Source organism: Notothenia coriiceps, unplaced genomic scaffold (assembly GCF_000735185.1).
Source record: "Notothenia coriiceps isolate Sejong01 unplaced genomic scaffold, NC01 NC01_scaffold00004795, whole genome shotgun sequence".
Classification (NCBI taxonomy): Eukaryota; Metazoa; Chordata; class Actinopteri; order Perciformes; family Nototheniidae; genus Notothenia; species Notothenia coriiceps.
The window spans coordinates 126,390-137,716 of record NW_011337496.1 but is presented as its reverse complement, the minus strand read 5'-3'; the positions used below and the strand labels follow the sequence as shown (position 1 = coordinate 137,716).

General features: G+C 39.0%; 1 protein-coding gene across 1 annotated transcript in view; it reads left to right on the top strand.

Annotated features, from left to right (window-relative positions):
- Positions 1–10,874, top strand: part of LOC104942579 (catenin alpha-2) — an 85,126-nt gene extending 74,252 nt beyond the window's left edge. The window contains exons 10-11 of the mRNA XM_010767825.1: positions 7,443–7,577; positions 9,751–10,874. Coding sequence (XP_010766127.1) covers positions 7,443–7,577; positions 9,751–10,038 — 423 coding nt within the window. The 3' untranslated portion in view covers positions 10,039–10,874. The remainder of the gene's footprint in view (positions 1–7,442; positions 7,578–9,750) is intronic.
- The last annotated feature ends 453 nt before the right edge of the window (positions 10,875–11,327 follow it).

The window sequence follows — 11,327 nt, the reverse complement described above, 5'->3', positions numbered from 1 at the left end:
AAAACCCCCGCATGTTTAATCGCATAATCAAGGATTTTAGCCCGCATAATCAAGGAATTTAGCCCGCATAATCAAGGATTTTTGCCCGCGTTTTTCTGGAGGGTCTAACTGTACTTAATGTTACTCTGATCCGGTTATTTATGTTGTGGCAGATATTTAAGTAAGCGTTCTTAACGCTAATGTTATAATAGTCAGATTGCGCTGAAGATGGGAGGTGATATTCTATTAATTTTCACGTTCACACAGTCAGTAACGGCAACGGCAGTTTTTCTGTATTTCCTTTCTCCTGTAATATGACTTGATCGCTTTAAACTCCGCAGCTCTGATTGGTCAGCAGGCAGTNTGAAGATGGGAGGTGATATTCTATTAATTTTCACGTTCACACAGTCAGTTGATTTTTGCCGGCCGTCTTTCCTGCAACGGCAGTTTTTCTGTATTTCCTTTATCCTGCAATATGACTCGATGGCTTTAAACTCCACACACTGAGCTCTGATTGGTCAGCAGGCGCTTTCACTGAGTTGATCTCTTATCCTGGAACCTAACCTGCTCCGGACCAGGCTAGCCATTCAGCATAAGTTACCATGGAGATCTAGCCCGCTAAGAAGTGAACCAGCGTCGTACAGTAGGACCGGAAACCCAGAGTTTCCCCTGAAGTTAGCTCGCTAAGCGGAAATCCGGCTTCGTAGTACAGGCCTATGATCAGTGGTTACAATACCACACAAAGTTACAGATGGACAGGACACTAAACACAGAGACAACAATCAAATAAAACATCGTCAAAAGTAGTCATTCTCCAGTTTGTTTTTTTCACATATGAGCCCTTTGACATTTACTTATGAGTAAGTTTTTTAAACCATTGTTGTAAAAATGATTATTATCACAACATTTTTGAATTTGGACAAAGACAAGATTTTACACTGATAACACTCCATTTTGATATTTCCTTGAGTCGTAAACTGTTTTTGTGTCTGTTTATAAAAAAAATAATTATTTTTCCATTTGTGAGAACATTTGTCCCTGAAAGCTGGTCTCAGTGTGCGTCATGGCTTGTGTTTGTTAATTAGAGCAGATCTAGGACAGTAATGACAAAGTAAGCATGAACTTGCGTGTGTGGTTATGTATTAATTTCTGGGCTTGTAGACTGGGCTTGCTGATCGGAGTTATACAGGGTTTAGGTGGGAGTGAATCTGTCACATGGCAATTCTCTGGCAGAGCATGTGTCTAAATCAACAGTTGCTGTAATGAAAAGAGCAGGTGGCTTGCCATTTTATTCTCACTTACTGTAAATGGTTCCTAGACCAGTGTTTATTGAATATTCAACGCCTTCTGTTACACTTTCATAGACATCAGAGCTAGGTTCAGGAAAATACAGAGGGGCTTGAGGACATTTTTATTTCTAACATATATTTAAAAGCGTTTTCATGTGAGGCATTTAGGGCATCTGGTTGCCATGCTATTCAATGATTGGAATAGGTTATTAAAAGTTAAAACAGCAAGTCTCTTAATGGAATTACACTAACATAACATAACTTGATTATTTGTTTTCTTCCATACGAAGAAGACAAGTGTTTTGCATTTGCGCATTGTGGTAGGTAACCTGTGTTTATTGAGAGCACTGTGGCTTGACAGCAAGAATAAAGGCTGCTCCGCTGCTTTCAGACAGGCCCCTTAAGTAGCAAACCTTGTCGGCATGACTCCACATCAGCCCTATTGATGAACAAGTGCGAAGCGGAAGGCAATTCTGCATGGACCCGTGGAAGGACGGAAAACTCTTTCATAGTCATTTAAGCACAGCACTTGACGTAGAAAAACCCATGACTTTTTTCTACACTATTTATCCCACTCCATTTTCTTTAACCTGCTTCATTGTTAAAGTATGACTCCTACATAGTACATAGAAACTGGTGTGTGGTTGTACAAACATCATGCACACCTATTCTGAGACATACTGATGTAAAAGTATCACCCTGCAGTCACACTACATTACATGTTACTTGTTAGACGCTTTTATTCAAAGCAATTGACATACCCAATACTCTAGGCAATCCTCACAGGAGCAATTTGGGGTGAAGTATCTTTCCCAGGGACACAACGACATACTGACTGCAGTGGGGTTTGAACCTGTGCTCCCCTTATCCGAACACCAATGCACTAGTCCACTGCGCCACAATGTTTACTGTTGTGAAGTAACATTTGAACCACAGAAATAGTGTGGCTCACTAATGTGTTCAGTCCTTTTGAACATAAATGGTGTAATAAGTCATATTATACTATGTATTGTCTACACATGAACAGGTTGAAGGTAGGATACATTCATTTTAGTTTTTTTTATTCAATGAAATTTCATGACAGTAACGAAAATATTGGAGTAATCCAGCCTTATCTTTATCACATTGCCTTTCTTGATGGACTTCCCTTTCCGATTCAAGAATATGTTTCTAAAGCATTGCATTCGTGAACTTTCAGTTTTAGCATTGGTTTGTGTGATATAACTTACTTAATGAACGAGTGCATCTCAAGGGGTATATATGGGTTTATCCCAATAAATACAATTTCTATATATAATAACTTAAGTGTCAAGTTTTTTTTTCTAATTGCTGCTAAACACATGCTAATCAGAAGTATTCAGACTTCCAGGTTTCACTTTAGTTGTCACAGCGGAAAGCCCTGTCGCGTTGAGTTCAGAACAACAAGAGCAAAGCTCCTGTTGCCTCTATTGACAGCAGGGAAACCAAGTGTGACTGATGTGCAATTAAATGGCTGCTCACTAAAAACAAAAAGTACTATTAGGCGGGGAAACGTTTAATTATGAGCTTTACAGATAGTAAGAGAAAGCACTAAAAAAACATAACTTTTTAAGGCTAAGGTATTTATAAATAGTCTCTGTTCTAACCAAATAACATTTATCATCGTGGTAGTGATGTCAGTTTCTCACCTCCTAATGTCTTTGGATGAACATGTTGTAATAAGCATACTGTATGTGCATTAGGGACCAGCCTCAGTACTTCAGTAGAAAAATTGTACTGTACAACATGGATAAATATGTATATATATATATATATTCCCTTTAATGTCTTGGAAATTCATCTTCCCATTTATTGTGTTTTCTGACCAGAAGGAGTACATTTTGGGATCCAAACTACACATAACTTACTTCTGAGTTTTGAAACACTACATCTGACCCTCACACATATATGTTCTTCATCTCTCTCCCCACGCATCACCTCTGCAAATCTCTCACACCCCCCTGGGGAAGCCACATGTCCTAATATGAGATTGTCAAGTGAGATGGGAAATAAAACTATTAAATTCAGTTGTTACTTAAATATAGTAAGTAGTTTTAGAAAACAGTAGTGTCATTCAGTTTAAAGCCATATTGTATAAATGTGTGTACCATGCTGTATTTGCCATTGCGTCTTAATTTTAATCTGCTCTCTTTCCAATGTCTCTGTAATGAAGCAGAAATAAGAACTGTATTGAAGAGTGCCATAGTTAAAGAAAAACAGCAAAAGAGGTCAGTTAGAAGTCAACAAATAAATAACCGGCTTGCTAGTGTTGACACTTTAGGAAAGGTCAGTCTTAGCCTGCTTATTAATGCAGCATCAGTGTAAGGTGTGACTTCTGTGTTGACAGACTGCCACACTCTGATAGTGGATTGCCCTCATCTTAACACCAGAGTTCACATCATCCTCCTGAATTATCCATCAGGAGCAATTTTCATTCATTTAAGGCAAAATTATTCAGCGGGAAAAAATAAATCCCACCTGTTTCTCTACTGGACTGGACAAATATATTCCTGAAACGCTGACACAAGCACTGAGGTTAGAGGGAGTTTCAGAGAGGGCTGAGAAAAGTCAGGCAGCAAACCAGGCTGTAATGAAGGCTGCTTCACATTGAAGGACAGAGGGGGAGAGATAGAGAGAGTTTCAATGGGCTTGGCAAAGTAATGGACCATATTGTTTATTTACATCAACAGGGAATGTGTGGGAGAAATTGACTATTAGTCAACAACACAATAGGGAACGATTGTGTTATGTCTGCATCAAACTGGCCTGGGGCAGCAGTGTGTGTGTGTGTGTGTGTGTGTGTGTGTGTGTGTGTGTGTGTGTGTGTGTGTGTGTGTGTGTGTGTGTGTGTGTGTGTGTGTGTGTGTGTGTGTGTGTGTGTGTGTGTGTGTGTGTGTTTGTGTAAGGGGGCCAGCAGTGTGAAGTGCAGTTAGCAGTGATGCCAGGCAGGACTGGCAGTGCAGTGATAATGCCCAGGGAGAAGCTTCCCTCTGCCTCACTGGCTGCTCTATGAGCTGGTAGCTTCACCCAGGCTGAATTCAGTGCCACTGACTGAGGGGAAACTGGATGCTGGTGGCAGCTCTCCCCTTATTTACTCTGCTCTTCAAAGTCCTTGTTGGGAAAATACTGAATGTACTCTTCAATTATCAGAGTAGCACATGATAACAATGGCCCTACTTAGCTGTGTACATAACAGGATATGATGGCCTAGAAGAGCATCAGGACATTCTGTTTTAGGCATATGATAGCTTTGTGACAATGATAAACATGATGATTCACTGGAAAAATAATGGTGTTTTCACTTGAAATAAGTACAAAAATCTGCCAATAGAACAAGTGAAAATGTGCTTGGTAAGATTCCTTGAAGATGGGATATTTAGATGAATCAGATCTTGTAATTAGCTGGGAGAACTTATTTTGAACTATATTTGACCAGAATCATGAAATATTGTTACAAAATAAGCCGCAAATGCTCAAAAGTGTTCTGTTTTCTGATGTTACAGTAGTTGGTGATTTTCCAATAAATATGTAAAAGGAACGATAGCCTTGTAGTGGAATCGGAATGAGCTCCCCATTGAAATCAGGACAGCAGAAAGCTTACACATCTTCCGGCGTAGACTGAAAACTCATCTCTTTCGATTCCACTTCGAGCGATAGAATTACTAACAAAGAATTGCTAACAGAGCACTTATATACTAATAAAGGACTGGCTTATCTAAAACCAATTGAGTAGCACTTGAAATGTTTGGCTCTATGAAACCTGATGTACTTATATGATTCTGTTTTCTTCAAGGTTGTATCTTGTTGGTCGAATGCACTTATTGTAAGTCGCTTTGGATAAAAGCGTCAGCTAAATGCAATGTAATGTAGTCGGCCAGAACCAGCCATTTCCTCCTCCAGAAAGGAGACAATCTCCTCCAAGTCCGCTTCTCAAGCCACTTATGAAACTACGACTTTATTCTCGAAATTATGACTTTATTCTCGTATTATTACGACTTTATTCTCGAAATCTCTGTTTTGTTTTTTTCTAAGTGTGGTCCTAATACTCCGTCGTAGATAGGGGCCATAACTATATACGTAAATAATGCCTTGAATTCCTTTTTGCAATTAAATAGTAGGTACAAACAATTTTAATTTACTTTTAAAAGGCGTTTTTTTACTCGCTTTTTGTGAACGTCAGTAAGAGGCACTCAAATACAACTGGTCTTAGCATAAGGGGCCCTATCTCATAAAGAAGGAGAGAAGATGGGCAGCCATTAAACACAAGTCCTGGAGGGATGTATTCATATCACAGCTTGCTGTTTAACTTGCCATCCCTCTCCACCCCAGCCCACAAGACAAGGAAATGAGCTGTGCATTTCCACACACTGTGCTGCTGAATGTCCTAGTTAGGACCGTTTAATATTAATGGCTTGAAGAAAGGTGTTGTTACAAAATGATGCTCACAGTGTTTAAGCAGCTGATGCAGTGTTCTTAACCCACTGGGAGCTTAGTGGGCCATGGCTGACTCCTGGAAGGCTTCCAGATGGAATAATAGGGCCAAACGGTTTGATAGCACGAGACCTGAGGAGGCTTTCTCCTATTCCCTTTTGGTCCATTTGCTTCACTGTATGATTTTTTTTTTCACAGTTGAAGGCCAGTGGGACCAAGTCAGAACTGCTGGTACTAGGAACAAATGATAAAAAGTGTTATGTCCATTCATTGTTGATTGATCTGTTTGCTTCTTGACACATTTCCTTTTTTTCCTTTAAAACTCAAGCTTCCACAAACCCCCATAGAAATCAGAATGTTGAACAGCATCTTCAAGGCACATTGCAGAGAAATGTAATTAGTGTTACAGAATGCTGGAGCCGTAATATTTTGGTTAAGATTTCAACATAAGAGACTGTGGTTCCTAAAAAAAAATCCAATTTGGTAGAGAATTTAAATTTCCAACCTATTTGGGAAACCACTTAAAACCAGATGGTATTGGTATTTGCCAATAATGCCTAAAATAGGGCCCAGATTATTTTATTCCTTCAAATTGATGTGGCTCTGTGACAAATATGTTGTCTTATTGGCTCTATTTTCTGTCATCATATGATTAAGTATCCTTTCTGTCAGCAACAGTAGCTTTCCATTCATTCTTTTATCATCTCAGATGATCCAGTATTAACCTCAAACAAAGCATGCAAAGAGGACTGAGTCTGATTTTTGTTTTGAATTCATTTATTTCATTCCTTCATTACAGATTTACTATTGCCGTCTGACATATATTTGGGTGTCTTAGAATGAATTATGTATCAAATGTTTGCTGTTGGTTACACACATGTATGTGTCCTGTAAATCATCCAATGTCTGTACACACAACAAGGATCTGAGGCAGAATCCCAAGGGGGCAGTTCACCCTAAATTAAAAATACATATTACTATTTGTCAATTCAGATTGTTAGGGGCAGTGTTGGATAAATTGTCCGTAGAGATGTGAGCCTTCTTTGGTAAGTTAGGGATCCAGATAGTGCTTGGTTTAAGGTTCACAAAAAATACATTAGAAAAACTCAGGAGAGCCCCTCATTCGTGAGTAAATGCGCGCTTCCTTCTGTGCGGTGATAGGGTATAAAAATAGTTCCTGCTTACATCAAGGATTTGGTGTTGTGTCATGATTTATGTAAAAAAGGACATCACTCTGGAGTTTTCAAATGTGCTTTTGGTGGTTTGAGCTCCACAAGCAAAGTATTATCTACTTCCATAATATTCTAGAGAAGGCAGACAAGGTGTAAGGTGAATATTGTCACTCAGAATCTCACAAAAGTAAATGTATTTTTAACTGAAATGTCCCACAAATGTCATAAAAAGGATGTCAACGATTTGGCCGAATGTCAAAGATCATAAATGTGTGCTCTTAACTGTCACTCAGCCAGTCACTGAAATCATATGTTAAACAGTGGCCTCAGTTTCCCAAATTCTACATGAATCATATTTCATCAACATGCTTTATTTATATAGATCACAACTGGATTATTGTCAGATGGCTGGTAGAATTGAAAACTAAACTCCAGAGTGATGAGACCTAATACAACTACTGCTTCTCTTTGAGAAACAATTCTCACTTAAGGTATTATAGCTTTATTTTCTCGTCTTTTGAACATATTTTCCTTGTGCTTCTGTTCCATTCAGTGCCCTGATTCAGCATGCAAGCAGGATCTGCTGGCCTACCTGCAGAGAATTGCCCTGTACTGTCATCAGCTCAACATTTGCAGCAAGGTGAAAGCTGAGGTCCAGAATCTGGGAGGAGAGCTCATCGTGTCCGGGGTAAGCATGTCCATACTAAACAGCACGTGACCAGCTCTACTCACACTCATGCTCCCTAGATAGGCTTTTAGGCTTGAAACACTAGACTAGGTCAATTTAAGACATGTTTTATGCTCTGCACTGCTGGTGGGCAAACCTCTTAGCTCAAGGTCACGATGAAGCTTGGAAGACCAGATGAAGAGTCATGCAGAATAACACTGATGCAATTATTTCAGTCCGATTAGTATCTAATAATACTAGAAGGATGCTCTGCAGGCTTTTTTCCATTTGTATTTTTCATGCCTCGTGAACCCTATTATCCCTGGTCAAACAAAAATCTGTCAATTATCCCACATTGCTTGCATTTGACATTTAACTGAACTAATACATTTGTGCTCTATTATCCATTTCAAAGCTTTTAGTTTTAATGAAAAAGTATTGATTAGCTTGAGCAGAATTGTCCTTTTCAACTTTGTAATATTTCATTTGTACTTTTGATCAAATATATACAGTATATTCCCCCTGTAAAGCCGATTGTTTTCCTATGCAAAGAGTTAATAAGTCCATAAAGCAGGCAGTTAGTGGAAGTTATTTTATTTCAGAGGTGAGGTTTTCCTGCATAATGAAATGATCATGTGGTAAACTATAATTAACTTAAATTGTATTTATATATCAGTATACATGCACACATTTGCCTTCAAGGGTTTTAAGACTCTTAATAGCATAAAATACACTTTATCTAGACCCTCAATTAAGATAAGAAATCAACTGTAGGTGATGGTAAATAATATTATTGGGTATTTATTAAATGCATCCCCTCAGACTCATGATGGCAGTGAAAGATTCAGAAGGGTAGGACTGCTGCCAAAGCAGCTTAGAGTAAAAAGTATGTACAATACTATAAACAGGTATACTCTCAATAATTATAGCATTATGGTTGTGACATTTTTAATGACATTTTTCAGCTATACTTGTTTTTTGTTGTGGGAGTTATTTTTTTATTTTGTATTATGTGAGTTGTAGTTGGATCTTAAAGGTGGGGTAGGTCATTTTAGAGAAACCAGCTCGAGTGCGCTAGAATTTGAAAATACACAGCCGGAAAAAATCTGCCACTTCCTTACAGAGCCCCTCCTCCAACACACACGAACGCGCACATGACCATTGAGGGCATGAGATAAGTTTGTGCACAGATGGAAGGCTGACAGGCAGGTAGGCCATCCAGTTATTTTAGCCGGGCCGACTAAAATGATTGGTCGTGCTTTTTACAATACTACGGCTTCCACAGATGACATTTTTTTATGGATTTTTTGTCAAAGCACTTAAGATATTCATTGCTATCGGGATGTTAAGAGCATTCCATGGAATATAACAAAAAGTGTATCTCGAGCCGGTTTCTCAAACGTACCTACCCCACCTTTAAGATTGTTTTTTTTTATATGTTAATTGTCTTTAGGATAACAATGTTTGTCTATTTGACGAATTGTACATCAGTAAAAGCAATCAATCAAAACCCCAGAAAAAAAACTCTTGAACAACCAGAGAGGAACAAGGAGAAACTTCAGGAAGAGCAACAGACGGATAGACACACACTACACTGTGAGGGATTTCCTATCAGGAGAGATAAAGGGAAATTGATGCATTAGTAAATAACTTCCCAAATAACTACATTGGTATGATTTCTTCCTCAAATGAAAATCTCACATGACTTTTATCTTTGCTTTGGGCTTCCTTATATTTTGTGTTGAAGCACTTCTTCATAATATCTCAGGACTCTCTTATAATTTGTCTCACATGAGATATGCAAGAATGCATGCTGAGATATTAACCTTTTCATGGTGGCCAGCTGGAGTCCACGCTCATTAAATAAGCTCTCGTCTCAGTGTGTGGTACGAGGCGGCCCACTGTCCGTCGACCCTTAAATGTCAGCCAAACAAAACAGGCGGAGACAGAGGAAGACCTGACCCCTGCCTCTGCTAATTAAGACCTGCTAAAATAAGATGTCACATAGCAAGGGCCACGTTTTTAATCTGCTTAATTGCCAGTTGGAGCAAAGACCTCCTAGGTTTCAGAGAGCTAATATCCTTAGTTATTGTTAAAGGCCTGAAAGTCATTGCACTTTTTCTCTACATTGCACACTTGTACCCTTATGTTGTCTCTCTCTTTCTCCCCTTCCACTCTCTTTGCCTTCATGTAGCTGGATAGTGCCACTTCCCTCATCCAATCAGCCAAGAACCTAATGAACGCAGTGGTGCTGACTGTAAAGGCATCTTATGTAGCCTCTACCAAGTACCAGAAGGTGTACGGAACAGCGGCTGTCAACTCACCCGTGGTGTCCTGGCGCATGAAAGCCCCTGAGAAGAAGCCTCTGGTAAAAAGGGAGAAGCCCGAGGAGTGCCAGACACGGGTGAGACGAGGCTCCCAGAAGAAACACATCTCCCCTGTCCAGGCCCTCAGCGAATTCAAGGCCATGGACTCCTTCTAAGATAAAAAAATTAAAGTCATGCTTACCCCAGAAAAACAACAAAACATGACGGTGACAAGTTAAAGAAAAAGTCCCTTTTTACATTGTGTTAACCCACCTCTGTTTGCCCCGTGTGTGTTTGGTGACACCTCAGGAGGACTACAGTACATATTAAACTGCCACACTGCGGCTCCTGTGAACACTGCGGGCCTCATGGCTCGCAGACAGCCAGCACACACAATACACTATTTATCAATATTAATGTAGCTTATTATGTGAGAGCCAAAATGTGACACAACTACTTTAGAAGATATAAAGTTGAAAAAAAGAAACATATCAGAAGAGGAAGAGGGGCATTTAAAAATATGTGGCAGTTGACATTTTAGCTATATCTTTAACGTGCTAATGACTGGCTGCTTGTATACACATTTAAACTGTCTGAATGGAAATCCTGAATGGTGCAGTAGAGGAGTTATCTAAAGGGATTATGTCAATGTTGGTATGCTCCCACTTGGTATGTTTATTTCAATTTGAATGTAACCTGTAGTGCTAGGAATAATGTATGTTTGAGATACCTGGAAGGGTTGGCATCCAAGTAGTTTCCTTGTCCCTGATGATTATAATAATAACCCATATAGTGTTTTTTTCGAGAAGCACACGTATGGTCTATTGTAATGCCTTTTTAAATTCAATTTATTTAATGATTACATCACTAACTATGATGACCTTTATTGGAAGTTGTGTAGCGTATAAATATAGACAGAGAGGTTTGAATAGTTGTGGTTTGCTCAGAGAATAGAAATCCCTGCATACAGTACCTTTATATTCACCCTTCTCTAATAAATCTCTCAACTTGACCCTCAATCTTTCATGTGTCTTTCTTACCGTCACATTTCCAGCAGAACATGTCAATCTGTGAGTACACAGTAACAGCAGGGAAGCCTCTTATTAATCTGAAGGATCTAAAATAATCATTAGAGGTTTCCATCCAAGACCAGCAGATGAAAAGATTCCAGAAGTGGAAAGAAAATCTATTGGTACTAAAAGCTTACAAGAATAGGCATATTGATTTAGGGTCACAGGTCAAGTCCCATTACTTCACTGTGACTGAGATAATTGGTCTTAGGTCAGCACTCTTTCTGCTATCTTTGTGATATTTTACCAGGTCCTCCACTCAAACAGTCTTACTTACACTCTGAACCGAACTATCACAAATCCACTAAAAGCTTAAAAGTTGACATGTACTTTATCACTGCATGTACTTGATGTATTAGCAGAATATTTGGTAAAATAATTCATGGTTCCCAAAT